We start from the raw sequence: 17,918 nt of genomic DNA, 5'->3' as shown, positions 1-17,918 counted from the left end.
ACTGTTCTGGAAAGTTGTGGAATATTTAGGAGGTGAAGGCTTGCTGGGAAAAGTGGATTGCTGTGAGCATGCTTTAAAGTTGTATAGCCCAGTTCCACTTCCTATCTACTCTCTCTTTTCTGACCTCACACTCCCATTTACCATGCCTTCCCGGTCCTCATGGACTGTGCCTCTTACAACTGTCAGCCAAAATAAACATACATCCCTTAATGCTTTCTATCAAATATTTTGGTACAGCAACAAGAAAAGTAACTAATACAGTGACAAAAAATGAAGAAAACACCCAATAAATCTGTAACATACCTATGACAAAACTGTTATTCGTTTTGGGGGTGTTGTTTGGGTTTTGTTTTGTTTGTTTGAAGAAAGGGTCATTATGTAGCCGTGGCCTTCCTGGAACTCAGAGAGATCCACCTGCCTCTGTCTCCCCAGTGCTGGGATTAAAAATGTGCACCACCATACCCAGCCTGACAGCTGTTAACAAACTGTTACACTCTCTCAAGACTCTCTTGCAAGGAATGTGGCCAGGAAAACTAGCATTGACTAACACATTTAGTGGAACTAGTAAGGTTTCCAGAAAGGTTTTTCTTTAAACATGGCTATTATGTCCCTTTATTTTTCTGTCCTTCCATGTTCTTCCTGTGTAGGAATGTTTATGGGATACAAACAGATACAAAAGTTACCTTCTAAGAAGTATGGCAGCCCTATCTTTCCTGTGAGAAAGGAGCCCAATCCTTCACCCTTCCTCACTAAGTAAATAACTATAGCCACGAAGTTACCAACTCTGAGTGGTCTGTAAACTGACATATCACCCACTAAATACACAAGAATAACAAAGAGGAGAAGAAAAAAAGAAACAATGATTTTAAACTGCTCCGAGGGCAGTTCAGTTGATAAGAGTGTTTGCCTAGAATGCACAAGGACCTAGGTGTGACCTCCAGCACCACTTGTCATCCTAGATGCTTGAGAGGTAGAGGAGTTGGAGATCATCTTTGGTTACAAAGTAATCTTGAGCCGGGCGGTGGTGGCGCACGCCTTTAATCCCAGCACTCGGGAGGCAGAGCCAGGCGGATCTCTGTGAGTTCGAGGCCAGCCTGGGCTACCAAGTGAGTTCCAGGAGAGGCGCAAAGCTACACAGAGAAACCCTGTCTCGAAAAACCAAAAAAAAAAAAAAAAACAAAAAAAAAAAAAACAAAGTAATCTTGAGTTGAACTCAGGATACATTCAACTCTGTCTTCAAAAAATAGTTAATTTTTAAAAGATAAGTAAAAACTGCCCCAAGTAGTAGAAGCCTTGAGCTTCAAGTGGAAGACTTGTATATATGTATACATGCATGCTAGGTGGACTTTCTACCTTGAGTTACACCCCTAACCCTAAAAGAAAACACTGCAAACCAAGGAAAAATTAGAGTAATATTAGTGTTAATGTCACAATACAAGATAGGAAATACAATGCCACATGGTGGTTTTTTCTAGAACTTTCTAGGTATGAAACAACTTCTGATAAATTTGTTCCAGAAATAGAAACACATGTGATTAAAACACACACACATGCCAGGCGGTGGTGGCGCACGCCTTTGATCCCAGCACTCGGGAGGCAGAGCCAGGTGGATCTCTGTGAGTTCAAGGCCAGCCTGGGATACCAAGTAAGTTCTAGGAAAGGTGCAAAGCTACACAGAGAAACCCTGTCTCAGAAAAACACACACACACACACACACACACACACACACACACACACACACACACACACGGTGGGGTGGGGAAGACAAAGAATGAATGAATGAATGAATGAATGAATGAATATACAATTATCTTGAGAGTATGGCGGGAAGAAATTCCAACGCAAAACTGCACAGGAGACCTTAAAACAATCAAGCTGCTTGGTTTACAGCTTGCCTGCCCTGTGTTTTTCCTCTCAACTAACAAAAATAGTTCTTGAACTTTCTTCTGACTCTGTTTTTAATTTTTTTGTTTCCAAGATAGGGTTTCTCTGTGTAACAGCCTTGGCTGTCCTGGAACTCACTCTGTAGACCAGGTTGGCATTGAACTCACGGACATCTGCCTGCCTCTGCCTCCTGAATGCTAGGATTAAAGGTGTGCACCACCACCACCTGGCTTTAAATTATTTTATTAACAAGACTAAGAACCCACAAAAAGGGAGCCCCTGACACTGTTCTTAGAGATCAAGGGTGGTTGGCCTATAACTCTCAATCTTCCCACCTTTGTTGCAGAATACGTGGTTTACACTGTGTGAAGATGTGTCACTGTGACTGGTTTAATAAAGAGCTGACTAGCCAACAGCTAGGCAGGAGAGAATAGGCAGGATTCTGGGCAGAGAGGGGGACTCGGGATGAATCTAGGTGCTCAAGAGATGCCAACAAGACACTGAAGAAGTCGGACATACAGTAGTACAGAGGCGAGGTAACCAAGCCATGTGACAGAACATAGATGAATAGAAACAGGTTGATTTAAGTTATAAGAGCTAGATGGGAATAAGCCTAAGCTAAAGGTCAGGCTTTAATAATTAATGATAAGTCTCTGTGTCATTATTTGTGAACTGGTGGCCCAAAGAAAAATCCGACTACACACCTTGGCCTCCTGAGTGCTGTATCTCTCTCTTGAATTAAAGTGAATTTATCATTTTAAGATTTTTTATTTGTTTGTTTGCTTGTTGGCCTTTGCCTGTTCATGTGAATTCATTGTCCTATTTATCCTGCTCTCAATAAAAAAATAAGGTGGTAATTTGACTAAACATCTACCCACTGAGAAGTGAACAGGTAAAATATTAGTGAATTCCCGTTTTAATTGTCTTGAATATTTTTCTCACCTTTAAAGGAAGTCTTATAACTAAATTTGACTTAGAATTCATTTACATTTTCTTCTACAAGTCTTATAATTAAAATTCTAGAAAGGAAAACAGATACAGTCAGGAATCAACTGTAAAATGGCACCTCTGATGAGAATCTACATCTGGAAAATAAAAGTTAAAGATATGGAACAAACTGAGTTAATTAATACTTCCCTTAGTAACAGCAGTTGGCTAAATAGATGATTCAGAACTACTCCAGGGAGAGTGAGATGGCTCAGTGGGAAGGAGTGTTTTGATCCCTGGAACCCACATAGTGAAAGGAGAGGACCAATTTTGGCATATTGTCTTCTTACCCAGTCTCTAACATGCATGTCATGACATGTGTCCCCCACACACAAGTAAATAAATGCAGATTTGGTACAGATTCACAGTTTTAAGAAATACAGTGTATCCTTTAATTCCTCTTTTAAAGCAATCAATCCCTTAAGCACTGGATGTGGTGGTGTCTGCCTACAAATATTAGCACTTGGAAGACTGAGACCATCCTCTGCTAACACCATATTCTAGGCCAGCAGAGGCTATATAGCAATAGCCTCAATGGCGTCCAACGTGGTGGCAAGAGTTTCCACCTAAAAACTGAGAAAAAAGATTCTAAAACGGAGTTAAAACAGTTCCTAATTGTCTCTCTCAAATGAGCGGCAGCTGCCGGTTTGAGCTACTTGTGGGTTCCTAGCGTGCACGCTTGACCTGCCGTATGGCGGGAATGAGGCCTCTGCAAGTGGCACATTAAGCTGCGTGGTGGATTTAGCCTTTGCTAGTACAAAACAAAAAAAGAAGTTTCTGGGCTACACGCTGCTTGGATAAAAGCATAGACCCACGATAGCTCCCAGAGCTGGTGGAAAACGTACCACCGCCATGTTGGGAAGCTGAGGTGGGCGGAGCCAGCAGCCACAGCTGCTGCAGTTTAAAGCAATAGATTCACAATAAGACAGATTCAGATGTAATGCTTTATAATGTGTGTAAAATATACGTAGGCTTGAAAGAGACAAAAAAGGTGATATATACAGTTATATAAACAAATACCTAGTTTTAAAAAATAAAGTCTTTAAAGAGACAGTAAAATTAATATAAAGAATAAGCCATGTGAAGATGAATATTACACAGAGAATCTGGATTGTGTTGTCTTTGGGATTTTTAACTGCAGAAAAACATTTGATCGTAAAAGATGTTGAGGTAAACCAAAATGTGTATTTTACAGGTACCTTGACTTCAAAATTTGGATATAAGGATATGTTGCTTTGGAAAAGAGGCTCTGCTTTTGTTTCCACAGAAAGCCAGAGGCTATGGATTTGTTCCAGATTAAGATACATCAGGTTTGACCAGCCAAGACCACCTGAAAGGTCTCCGATGACACCATGGCCCAGATGATCCAACATCCAGAACCGTTTCAAGGCAACTGGCTCAGACGATACAGCCTCACAGACTACTCCATAATCCTAAAATTTTCTTTGTGTCCCCATAAGATACAGCGCCCCCCTCCAGCAGGAAGTAGTAAGAGAAGCTACGCTCAAATTCCCAAATTATATGTAATTTTACTTTGTTAAGGATAAAACCTTCCTTTTTGGAAAAAAAAAAAAAGAAAGAAAGAAAGAAAGAGAGAAAGAAAGAAAGAAAGAAAGAAAGAAAGAAAGAAAGAGGAAGTGCTGTGGGATGGTCTGTATGTCAAATGTGTTGCTGATTGGTCAATAAATAAATCATTGATTGGCCAGTGGCCAGGCAGGAAGTATAGGCGGGACAAGGAGGAGAATAAAGCTGGGAAGTGGAAGGCTGAGTCAGAGAGACACTGCCAGCCGCCACGATGACAAACAGCATGTGAAGATGCCGGTAAGCCACGAGCCATGTGGCAAGGTATAGATTAATGGAAATGGATTAATTTAAGCTGTAAGAACAGTTAGCAAGAAGCCTGCCACGGCCATACAGTTTGTAACCAATATAAGTCTCTGTTTACTTGGTTGGGTCTGAGCAGCTGTGGGACTGGCAGGTGAGAGAGATTTGTCCTGACTGTGGGCCAGGCAGGAAATTCTAGCTACACCTCAATTTCAAATTTAACTACAAAGCTTTGTGTGGGGGGGAGAGGGGCCTCAGTGGGTAAAGATGCTTGATGTACAAGCCTGACAACCTGAGTTTAATCCCTGCATCTATGGTGGAAAGAAAGCACCAACTTCTAAAGGCTACCATCTGACTTCCATGCTCAACGTAGCGCATAGGTGTTAGCACACATACATATATACGAAATAGTACTAAAAACAACAATGACAAGCATTAAGTCTAAGGCCTTGTGTATGCAAGGCAGGTTTTCTCCCACTAATCTACATCTCTACCCCTTCTAGGATACTTTTTAAACTCTCAGTCAACCATTCAACTTAGAAATGAAAACCTGACTTAGTAAGAATTTTTATATTATTACTTTATATGTACAAGTGTTTTGTCTGAATGTATTTCTATGTACTACATGCATACAGTGCCCCCAGAGGCCAGAAGAAACTTGGAACTAAAGTTACAGATGGTTGTGAGCCTCATATAAATGTTGGGAATTGAACCCAGGTCCTCTGGAAGAGTAGCCAGTGTTCTTAACTACTGACCCATCTCTCCAGTCCCCTGAATTAATGTTAAAAACAAAAAACAAAACAAAACAAAACAAAACAAAAAAAACTTAACCTATTTCATACAAAACAAAACAAAACTGCAACACATACCTTATTTGGAAATATGTCAAAGAATAACTGCCTTAGGTTCTAGGTTCCTGCACAAAACATTTTTTATTGTGTGTGTGTGTGTGTGTGTGTGTGTGTGTGTGTGTGTGTGTGTGTATAGTATGTGTGTTTTTGTGGGCATGTGTGTGTGTGTGTGTGTGTGTGTGTGTGTGTGTGTGTATATAGTATGTGTGTTTTTGTGGGCATGTATATGCACAGATGTGCCATGGTGCAGGTCAGAGGACAACTTGAGAAAGCTGGTTCTTTCCTTCCACCATCTGGATCTGGGGATCAAATTCAGATCAAATTCACTGGCCCCATCACTTCTTAATACACCTTTATTTATAACACTTACTTCTTCTTCCTTTCACCAAAATTTATTTTAAACATTTAAAAATTCCTCACTTTATATAATAGGTCATTTATATATATTTTCACTCCCCAGTGCTAAGGGCTAGGATTAAAGGTATATGCCACCATATAAACTTTGAAAAGTTTTCCATGGTCAGTACATAAAAATTATCATCATTCTAACTAGTACATAGTGTTCTCTAAAAGATCTACCGAATTTTAACCAATCTCCTACTCATGACATATGGTTGTTAACATTTGCTATTATAATATGTTGCCTTAAAAATTTACATAATTCTTTGTGCTTATAAGCAATTGGGACTCTAAGTGCCTATTCAAAAAGAACTACAGGTATTAGGCTAGGTACCCTTAAAACTTCTAACAACTGCTTGAAGATTGTGCGATCAAAAGGCTCTGCCTCGTACTATCCTGTAAGTACTGTGAACAAAAGGTTCTGAAAAGAATCCACACTTTCCAGTGAGCATTGTGCAAGGCAGATTAACTGAACAGAACTTCCCTGGCTGTGGAAAGGTTGGAAGGCTGCAGGTCCAGACTTAATTACAAGAGAAACCCTGTCTCGAAAAAAAACAAAAAAAAAGCAATGTCAGAGAAACTACACCCGTGAAGTCTCACCAGCATGGCTTGCCTACACAAAACCTGAACAGGGGTGAAACCAATAGATAAGCTAACATGGAAAAGGAAGTTCATGAGGCCTCAACCCTAGACAAAGCTAAGGAATACTGAGAGTGAGAGAAACAGTATTCCTCAAGGAGGGGCATGCCAATTGGTTATCTAATATCATATGGTGAGGCCTGAAAACACACACATACAATTAATATTATATGGACTGAGCAGGCTGTATTTGTATATTTAGGAATACATTCTCTCACACACACACATACATTCAACAACAATTAAAGAAAAAAGGTCAGGATTTTGAGAAAGAACAAGGGGTTGTACAGGGAGGGGAGGGAGGAAGGAAAGAGAAGGGGAAATGATGTAATTATAATCGTGAAGAGTTCGAGGCCTGGACTACCAAGTGAGTTCCAGGAAAGGCGCAAAGCTACACAGAGAGACCCTGTCTCAAAAAAAAAAATTATAATTAAACAAAAAAAACCTTCAAAGTTATTACAAATTCTACTAGCATTATGAAAGGGAACAAAAATAAAGACAATGGTTCACCAGTAGGTGAAGTGATAAATGGAGGCATATCCATATAAAGAACACTACTGAGCAAAAAACACAAAGTAAATGTTAAATACTTTGTTCAATGACAGAGGCCAGACAAAGAGTCTCACATACTGTGATTCCACCGACAGGACAGTCACTAAGAGCGGCAGTGGGAGACAAGAAGAGCAAGGGATATGTTGGAGAGGGACTGGGCCACCACAGATCAGAACCATCAAATGGTAGACTATAAGCTGTCCTTCACTTTACATAATTATCACTCTTAGTAAGCCATTTTTAATGTTTTTATAAAAAATTTAAATAGATACAAATAAATTAAAACTGTATCACAAACTCTATCAATATTCTAAGGGAGTTCACATTTAAGTGAAATGAACCCATGTCACAAGCTGGTTTTCAAGGGTGTTGTGTTTAATTTTCACAATTACCTGTAGAAGATGGTGATTTCTCTGAATGTTTTGCATTCAGTAGTTTTCTGCTAATAAATATGTAACCACAGGGACATGATTTACATGCAACAGGAATCTGCAGGGAAAAAAGAAAACTTGGATTACTCTTCTCCCATTGTTAGATTTCTCAGGACTTAGGAAGTCTCTCGGTAATAAACTGCTTGAAGAACCACAGATTAAATGAAAACCACTTTGAGATAGTTATCATTTCACAAACATTCACATTTTCCTAGTGCTTATGACACTGAAATACCTTATGGTACCACTGTGATAAATACTAACGCAATGTCAGCGTGTGTAATAATGATAATGGAAACTGAAAAATTAGATCAGCTACATTTCACAGAAAGAAAAAACAAGAAATGGATCCAAACCAACTACTGGTCATGTGAGCAGAACATAAACTGAGGGTTAACAGCACAGGAGGAAAAACAGGCTCTTTTTTTTTTTTTTTGCATTAAAGTACTGAACACTGGGCCGGGCATGGTGGCACATGCCTTTAATCAGCAGAGACAGGCAGATCTCTGGGAGTTCAAGGCCAGCCTGGTCTACAGAGTGAGCTCCAGAACAGCCAGGGCTGTACAGAGAAACCTTGTCTTGAAAATCCAAAAAAAAGGGTACTGAACACTGGCTCTTTTTCATTTTTAAAAACTTATTATTACTAGTGTGTACATGTGTAGGAGAGAGGTGGGGACACTGTAAAGTCCATCCTCTCCTTCCACTTTTACTTGGCTTCAAATTCAAGGCATAAGGCTTGCATTCATGCAGACACCTTCACCCACTGAAGCACCTCAGCTGCCCTGGTTTTGCTGGTGGAGACAGGGTCTCGTGTGGTCTAGACTGGCCGGGCTATGTATGGCAAAAGCTACCCCTGAATTCTTAATTCTCCTGCCTCTCCCTGCCAAGTGCTGAGATTGCAAGCATGGATAACCGTCCTGCACAACGTAAGATCTTTAATTTACACTTAACAGACAACAAATGGGGCCTACAAGATCTTGCAAGTCTGATGACCTAAGTTCAATACCAGGTAAGGGGTAGGAGAGAACCAACCCTGAAGGGCTGTACTCTCCATACACATATGGGAGCACACATGCTTGCACGCACGCGCGCGCGCGCGCGCGCGCGCGCGCACACACACACACACACACACACACACACACACACACTATAACCTAACTAATTAGTCAATTAATTTAAAAAGGAGAGAACAGTAGAACCCAGTGATGTGGGCTTATAACCTTATTAGCACAGGAGGCTAAGGCAGGTAGCCCCAAGTTCAAGGCCCGTCTGGGCTATACAATCAGTTCAAATTTAGTTTAGACAGCCTACTTAGACACTGTCTCAAAAAATTAAAGTTAGGAATGTAATGGCTCAGTGGCAGAGCACTTGCCTAGCATGTACAAGACCCCAGGTTCAACACTGAATACCACCAAAAGAAAAATATGAAGAAAACGAAATCATTAGAAACCTGTTTCCACAATTAACAGGTGAAGATTGACTTTGAGACTCAGGTGCCCAATGACTAATTCAACTGATGAGATGATTTTTCTTTAATGAGTTCAACTCAAGACACTTTCCTACAACAGAGTTAATGCATTCTAAAGTCCTGTTTAAAAGTGGAATGTCCCTCTCAACTCCTGCCCCAAAAATCTGTAACAAAACCAAAAAAAACCCACCACAGCCAGATCCTATAAAAAGAATCTTCAAACAGGTTGGACAACTTGAATAATGTGAGTCTCATTAAATTATTTATACAAATGCCCTAAACACCCCTTAAATTTCATTTTAAGATAAAAATTTAAGTTCTAATGCTATACTTCCAATTTTTTAAAGGGAAAACATCCGAAGTATTGTTTACTAAGATTTATTATTCATCAATTCATTCTTTGGAAAGTATTATTTAGGTTGTTTATTTTAAAGAGAAAGGGAAAAAAGGGGGTCAGCTACACATTTGTTCAATGTCACATTACTGAGGTCTATATACTGTGGGATGTCTTTCTGTTTGCTGTGAAAATGTGTTGCTCTGACTGGTTGATAAATAAAATTGCACTGGCCTATGGCAGGGCAGGATGGAACCACACAGGAAAATCCAAGAGAGACAGGGGAGGAGAAAGGAGAGTGAAGCAGACGCTGCCAGCCGCCGTCAGGAGAAGCAAGATGTAAAGTACTGGTAAGCCACAAACCACGAGGCAAGGTATAGATTCATAGAAATGGGTTAATTTAAGATGTAAGAGCTAGCTAGCAAGAAGCCCACCAAGGCCATAGTTTGAAAATAATATAAGCCTCTGTATGTATGTATGTTTATTTGGGTCTGAGTGGCTGCGGGACCAGGCAGGACACAGAAAAACTTCCAACTACATCTATACTCATGTCTAGCACAAAACAGACATTCACCAAATATTTGTGGGGGAGGGGGGACCTACAGATATAAAAATGACAGCACTGCTAAAATTTGGACTTGAAATTGTCCAGGACCAAAAACAAAGAGAGAGGAAGAAAGAGAAAGAGAGATAAAAGATTTGGGCACTACAGTATTTTTTTTTTAATCCCTAAAATAACTAAAACCAATACAGAAGACTCATTTATAGAAATCTCATTATTTTTCCTTTCTGAGGTTTTAGTTACCTAAAGTCAATAAGAAGGATAAAAATGGCAAAGGATATTTAGAAAGAGATTGAGGTTGTTGATGCAAAAACACAGCACTTACATCAAAAGGAGAAAGAGTTATGCTGGAGCTAAATGTGAGTAACCAGGGCCTAGGAACAGATGTAGGTTACCCCAAATTCTATGTTCCAACATGAAAGCAGTTCCATGAAGTTTTCACAGTAACAGAGCAGAGTCAGAGATCAAAGCACTTCTCAAACACACTAGTGAAAACATTAAGTAGGAAGGCACAGCAAAGCAGAAAAATCTTCACTATAGGACTCAGATGCTGTCTGATAAAACTTTTAGCCCTTTGATTGGTAGAAAATTAGGTTTTTAAGTTCATTCATCCCAAAAGCTTTTTATCTTTTCAGATTTAGGTCTGACACTGAGCAAGGCAGAGAACAGTTTTTTGTAGGCTAAAGATAGCTCACATTGCATGGGCCTGTAACATTCCACCCTCTCCACATAACTGAAGTTTGAATCAATCAGCCTTTGTAGACAGTTTCATTTCTGGAATTCTCGTTAACAAGACATCACAGAACTTTTATTAGAATACATTGTTCTAATCGTTCTGTTTAATTATTAGCTATTGACTACGTATGCCTAATTTACAGATTTCATTATAGGTGCATGTACATATGCAAAAACACAGCACAGACAGGGTTAGCACTGTCTTAGATTTCGGACATATACTACGGATGTTAATGTATCTGCCCAAAATAAGGGCAAGTATTGAGATTCTTCTGTGTTAAACAGATCAGAGACGGGTATGGGTTACAACATACACACTTGCTAGATATGAAACAGATATGGAAAAACAGTGCATTGTTTAAAAGGAAAGCAAAGCCCAAAAGACACACTAAAAAAAGAAACTGTTCAATATCTTGAATAGTAATATACCCAAAATAGTTTAGTAATTTTCCAGTCAGTGAATGAGACCTCCATTAAAGTATAGAATACAAAAGTTTAAAACTTTTAAAACTGTATTTTTTTTAAGGGCCTACATAAGAGATGTTAAGAGCTGCTAAAAATCACCAGCAGTGGTGGCGCACGACGCCTTTAATCCCAGCACTCGGAAGGCAGAGCCAGGCGGATCTTTGTGAGTTCGAGGCCAGCCTAGTCTACAGAGTGAGATCTAGGAAAGGCGCAAAGCTACACAGAGAAACCCTGTCTCGAAAAACCGAAAGGGGAAAAAAAAAAAAAAAAAAAAAAAAGGTGCTAAAAATCTAGCTTTCGGCTTCCTTGTACCAGTTTTTTAAAGTGGTCCTATCTAGTCAACTGAAGAAATCTCACTTCAAAGATTTGACATTTATGTTTATAAATACACACAAAAATCTAATTCAACATTCATGCAGTAACTTCGAATCTTGGCAATATTCTAGTGTCATGTTTAAAAAGTTACTTACAATTATAATTTGCTTCCTAGTTTAAAACCAAAAGCTTCTACTTTTTCTTTTTTTTTTTTTTTTTTTTTTTTGAGACAGGGTTTCTCTATGTAGCCCTGGCTGTCCTGGAACTCACTCTGTAGTCCAGGCTGGCCTCAAACTCACAGAGATCCATCTGCCTCTGCCTCCCAAGTGCTGAGATTAAAGGTATGCACCACCACCGCCCAGCAAGCTTCTAGTTACTTTTTTAAGTAATTAGAAAACTAAAATTAACCTATTACTTTCTTCAACTCAATTACTATTATTTGAAAAAAAAAAATCAGCAAAGGGCTCAAGGCCCTGGATTCAACCCTACCACTGGGAAATACCAAAAATTCATTTGTCATCATGTGTATTCTCTTCAGTATTGAGAATAAAAGACAAAACAAACCAAAACCAATGTACTAGTTTATAAAGGACTAAATTGTGTCCACTATCCAAAATTTACCCACTGAATCCATAAACACCACTGTGACAGGATCTCCAAGTAAGGCTTTTCAAAAGACACTTGAGTTGAAGTGAAGGGGGATGCTCCTAATGGGATCAGTGACCATAATGGGACTAGAGCATGCACGTTTTGCCACATGAGGACACTAGCAAGACACCTTGACATGTACAAGCCAAGAGAACTCTCACTAGAACACACCCTGGCCTTGAACTTTGATTAATGCTGGTTATTATTTTTGGTATTTCATTAATGGTATTTTATTATTGCAGCCAAAACAAACCAAGGTAAAGCTGATTTTGTATGAAGGAATGCATGTGAGGCCTTGGAAATGGTTCAGAGGGTAAGGGCACCTGCTGCCAAATTTGAATTCCAACCCTGAAAACATCACATGATGGAGAGAGAGAGAGAGAGAGCGCAGACTGCCACAGGCTGTCCTGACTCCCATGGAGGAACACACATACACATAAAATTAAAATGGAAAGAGATACATGTGTATTTGTACACCAAGATAAACATCTTTCTGAATAAACCCTGATGTGCTGAGCAGTCTCAAGGACGCCGACACTGTCTTCTGCTCTTCCTTTACCCAGGGTTTCTGGTGTGTCTGCTTTCTTCTGTACCCACACCCATCTCTGTTTAGCACTGAATGTGGAGGTCACAGGGCAACTCTGTTCAGCCAGTTCTCTTCTCCCTTTACATGTGTTCTGGGGATCCACCCCAGGTAGTCGGGTGGGAGCAGCAGCACTTTCACTGGCCCCTAACCAGGATATTAAAAAACAGGTATTTTCCCCCAAAAGATTACTTTATGCCAAATAAAACAAGAAAAGAATTTACAGGGATCTGTGCCCTACAGAAACTGAATGCATAATTCATATTATATAAGCCTTAACTGGGAATTATTTAAGCATGGAAGTAATGTGCCAACAAACTGACCACAAAATCCAAGTTTGTTAAAATTTAGTTTGGTGGAAAGAATGAACCTAACACATGATTGTTTTTAAATTGCATACTGACAGAGCTCTATCGACTCTATACTTGCACAACTTTCCCTGATCAGTGTTTTTACCACTGCCTATAAATCATCCTGAATAAAACATGTAACACTTTGTTAAAAGATTTGATAAACCTACAAGAACGCACCCTAAATAACATATTAAAATCAGCTTAAGTCTCCGCCCATTTCAAATTACTCCAGAGGATGAGAGAAGGAAGGGGGAGGGGAGGAGAGAGAGGTAGTCATTTTGGAAAGATTCATTCAGTGGAAAAATAAGTATACCCAGATCTGTATGCTGGTATGAAGGGCCTTAAGGATGGTTTCAATTAAAGAGTTTTAATTCATTACACTGTAATAAGAATAAGGCGTGCTTAAATGTAGGAAAGAAAAAATGTATTATTTTTTTTAAATTACAGCTATTACTCCATGAATTCAATCTAGACGATTCGTTTCAAATTCACGAACCCGCATAAATATATTTTTTAAAAATCTGGAAGCAGACATGCCAAATTTACAACAGTAAATAGCACGAGTAGGATGGGGCGCACGCAGAGAGGAAGAGCCTCCACGCCGACTTCATTCGATCGTGTTCCGTTAACAACGTAATGGAAGGACTAGCAATCACCCATCAAAACTGGTTTTATTGCGGTGTTCCGGAAGTCCACAAATTTGCAAAAAGTTAGCACCATTACTGTCCTTTTGTCTGCTTTATGCTGCCACCCAGGTGGCGGGGGCGACAGCTGAGGAGCCGCACCGCACTCCCAACGGCGAACAAAGCCACCCGGGGCAGCAGGGGGCCGCGGGCCGGCCGGGGACCAGAACGGGCAGCGCCGGGTCCCGGCTTCCAGACCCCCGCCGCCGCCGCCGCCCGGCCGCGGGCCGCCGCGCACCGCCAACCGCCGCCGAGCAACGGCCGCCCGCCCCGCCCGCCCCGCCCGCTCGCGCCGGCCCGGCCCACCTGTTGGTCGCACTCGGGGCACGATTTGGTGGCCATCTTCACTTTCTTGGCTCGAGTTGCAGACATGCTCCCCTCCTCAGCAGCTGTGGAAGCAGCGCCGTAGCTCCGCTGCTCCACAGCGCGCTTCCTCACTCCAGCCGCGACCCGGCCGTGGAGGCACGCGTGCGCGTGCGCGGGGCTGCGTGCGGGGGGGGGGGGGGGGGGGGGCGCGGGGGCGCCGCAGCCCTTCCAGGGAACTCCCATCGACACGCCCTCTACGGCGGCTGACCGCGCGGGGGCGTGGCTTCGGCGAGACTCCACCAACCAACGCACCGGTGGGCCGGGCCGTGGTGCTGGGCACGCCCCCTTGCCGCCCCGCCGCCGCCCCCCCCCCCCAACTCGAGAACGAAAATGGATACTGGCAACGAATACCTCTGTATGTAAATGTCAGCAATGCTAATCCGTGAGAAATTATAATAGACAGTCGATGAAACCTCTAGGTACCCAGCGTCAAGGATCCAACGTTCATTATTCAATAAATAATTGCCTACGATCCACTATCAGGCACACTGAATAAGAAATATCTGCCTTCAAGAACAGTCTACAGTGCTTTGTTATTGGCTAGGGGAGGTGAGGCGCTGGGCGTGGAAAGGATGCCCTGTTTTGATTCAGTGTATCACTGATACTTATTAGATTAAAATTAAAATTAAATTATTTGAAAACTGAAACAAAATGCCACGCACTCCTGTAATCCCAGCTTGTACTGCTCTTGTTCAGATCTATAGTGGGAGAATAGAAGGATATTTTTAAAATGTACAGTTTGTTAAAGAAAGAAGCATGAGTTGGGTTTAAAGTTGCAGAAAAGGAAGAGGGAAGACACAAAGCATCCGCGTACTCTGTACCATAGGAAAGGTATCCTAAAGGCAAGACACCATATGTCAAAAAAAATCTAAACTTGTGAAAATGTAAATCCTTTTAAAAGAAGTGCTTGTGTGAATAGAATCCTGCCACAAAGGTTTGCTGCTCCAGAATGGCCCCCTAAGGAAGTCTCCAGGATCACCTTGAAGGAACACAAAAACTACTGCCACTTTGGATCAAAAGGACCAGATGACATCTGGAGCTGACAGCGTGTGGTCTTGCAAGCAAGGGAGATATATGTGTGATAGGGCCAATCGAGCCTTGTGCTAGAGCTGCAGAGACCCTGCAGTGTGTGGCAGGATCAAATTTCCTGAAGGGAGGCACTGAGAGACAGTTTTATGAAACTAGGAAGGTGAAACCTAAGTTTCAACAGAGACCCCAGATGTTAGAGATATCACAAGCACGGTACAACCACGGAGAAAAGCTATCAGCATGGGTCCAGAAGGGACATCACAGGATGTAGGCAGGATAGCTGGAAGACTGGCCTGTTTAAGGGTCTCAGATGAGTCCATGACAAAACCCAGATGCCACACAAGGAGCTGCAGGGTTTAGTGTTTGATCTGAAAGTTTGAGCATTGCTTTGGTTAGATCTTCCTTTGCTATGTTCATTCTCCCTTTTGGAAGGAGAATATTTACTCTGTACCATTGTGTATTAGAAGTATGTAGCTTGTTCTGGTGTTGGCTTTTGTTTTGTTTTATTTTATAATTTTACACAGGCTCACAGTTAAGAGTGTGTCCTGGGCCAGACAGTGGTGGCACACGACTTTAATCCCAGCACTTAGGAGACAGAGGCAGGCAGATCTCTGAGTTCAAGACCAACCTGCTCCACAGATCGGGTTCCAGGACAGCCAGAACTATACAGAGAAACCCTGTCTTGAAAAACAAAAACAAAAACAACAGCAACAGAGTGTGTCTTGAATATCAGAAGAGATTTAGACTTGGGGAATGTGATTATAGTTAGACATAGGGTCTTAAGTAGGCTGGGCCAGCCTCAAACTCACTGTATAGCTAAGTATGAGTCTGGTCTTCCTGCCTCTACCTCTAAAGTGCTGGGACTACAGTCATGTGCCACACCTGGCTTCCACTTTGGACTTTTAAACACTTTTGGGACTGTCAAGACTTCAGTGACTTTTAGAGAGAGATTAAATGAACTTTGAATTATGAGATGAGCATGAGAGAGTTAATGAATGTGGTCTCTGGTCCCAGGTGGAATAAAAGGGAAAATGTTGGGGAATATTATTTTAAGTTGTGTTACTATTATATATGTTACATTTGTTTAACTCTGTGAAGCTGTGTTACTGTGTCTGTCTAGAACACCTGATGGTCTAATAAAGAGCTGAGCAGCTAATAGCAAGTCAGGAGAAAGGATAGGCAGGGCTGACAGGCAGAGAGATTATATAGAAGGAGAAATCTGGGAGGAGAAAAGAAGTAGCCAAAGGAGGAAGAGGAGGAGGAAGAAAAGGATATCAGGGACCAGCCACCCAGCTACACAGCAAGCCACAGAGTAAGAAACAAAAGTATACAGGAATAGAAAAGGAAAAAGCCTAGAGGCAAAAGATAAATGAGATATTTTAAAGTTAAGAAAAGCTGGCAAGAAACAAGCCAAGCTAAGGCCAGGCATTTATAATTAAAAATAAGCCTCCATGTGTGATTTATTTGGGAGCTCGGTGGTGGGCCCCCTAAAAGAGTAAAAAACAACCAACAACATTATGGTGTACCAATGTGGAGCTCAAATTTCTATAGTGCCTGAAAAAGCTTTAAAAAAAATATGGCTCCTTTAAGAGTTTTTGCCTGCTGACAAGCCCTTGAGCAGCCAATATCTTAAGTAGGAACAAAAAACTAAGTAAAAATTCCTACCACAGTGCAAGTCATCAGCATTCTAGAGCTCTAGGAAGGTTGAATGCAGTTCTCAGCACAAACATCTGTCCTACTGCAAGTTTCACACTTGGCTTTCATGGCCTGAGAAGCGGGCAGAGCCAGCTGAGAGCTGCATGTGGAGGATCCAGGTGTTAAAGGTTTGCTCACTTGGTGAAAAAAAAACAGCTGAAGATACACAATAAAAGAGATCCAGATGAAAAAAACTCTAAACAGATTACAGTATGTTTAACAATGTGCATAGGCTTAAGAAAAGAAAAAGTTTAAAAATAACAATAAAGTCTTGAAAGAGAGAGTAAAAGTAATACAAAAGAAAAAAGTCATGTAAGATAGGAAATATACAGGGAGTCTAGATCCTAGATGTTATTGTGTTGATTTTGAATTTTTTGATTATTGAAAAGCAAATGATAGCTGCAAAGAGACCTGGAATTGAAATAGGGACTGTTGAAATAATCAGCCTATATACTTTAGGACTGCCTTAACTTTTAATAAATCAAAAAAATTGTCAAATGGAAATCAAAAATGCTTTGGAGTTTTGTTCCCACAGGAGATGAGAGCCTGTGGCTTCCTTCAGGGTTAATATGGATCTGGTTTGATCAGGTGAAACCTCCTGAAACTTGACAGGTGATATCTATCAGCAAAGATTATTGCTGGTCTTCCTAGAACTTGGTAACTATTTTAAAATTCTCTCTCTGGGACCCTAAAGATACTTTGTCTACAGACACCAGAAAGCAGTTTGGAGAACATGACCAAGAGGGGTGTGGGAGGCTTTTGGTTATTTGGTGGGTTATGGATGTTTGTTATCATTTAGGGGAATATGGTATATTGATACAAATTTAAAGTTATTTTTGTTACATTGTATATATGTTCTAGTTGTTTAAAGGATTTTTGTATATTGATACAAATTTAAGGTTACTTTTGTTACAACATATTGTATATATGTTTCTATTCTTGTTTAAAGTATTGTACCTATGCAGTTTATTTTAAAATGTAAGATAAAATTCTAGTTTTTAAAAGCTGTTATTATAAACTATATAGGATAATCAGGAAACATAGGTCAGTGGTGAGTCATTTATAACAATCAAATTTGTAGATATGTTAGGTATGCTTTCCAGATCATATAGATA

At 40.7% G+C, this 17,918-nt stretch overlaps 1 protein-coding gene across 4 annotated transcripts in view; it reads right to left on the bottom strand.

Annotated features, from left to right (window-relative positions):
• Nucleotides 1-14,219, bottom strand: part of CUNH16orf87 (chromosome unknown C16orf87 homolog) — a 45,248-nt gene extending 31,029 nt beyond the window's left edge. The window contains exons 1-2 of one of the 4 annotated variants that reach the window (XM_052727450.1): nucleotides 14,020-14,219; nucleotides 7,529-7,625 (exon numbers count right to left, since the gene is read on the bottom strand). In XM_052727450.1, the coding sequence (XP_052583410.1) occupies nucleotides 7,529-7,625; nucleotides 14,020-14,085 (163 nt within the window). In that variant the 5' untranslated portion in view covers nucleotides 14,086-14,219. The remainder of the gene's footprint in view (nucleotides 1-7,528; nucleotides 7,626-14,019) is intronic. The other 3 variants (XM_052727449.1, XM_052727451.1, XM_052727453.1) reach the window with 3 other exon arrangements.
• Between the last annotated feature and the right edge of the window lie 3,699 nt (nucleotides 14,220-17,918).

This window comes from Peromyscus californicus, unplaced genomic scaffold, assembly GCF_007827085.1.
Source record: "Peromyscus californicus insignis strain IS unplaced genomic scaffold, ASM782708v3 Scaffold_8__1_contigs__length_139910024, whole genome shotgun sequence".
In the NCBI taxonomy this organism is placed as follows: domain Eukaryota; kingdom Metazoa; phylum Chordata; class Mammalia; order Rodentia; family Cricetidae; genus Peromyscus; species Peromyscus californicus.
Note: the sequence above shows the minus strand (reverse complement) of the source record. Positions and strands in the feature narration are given on the sequence as shown.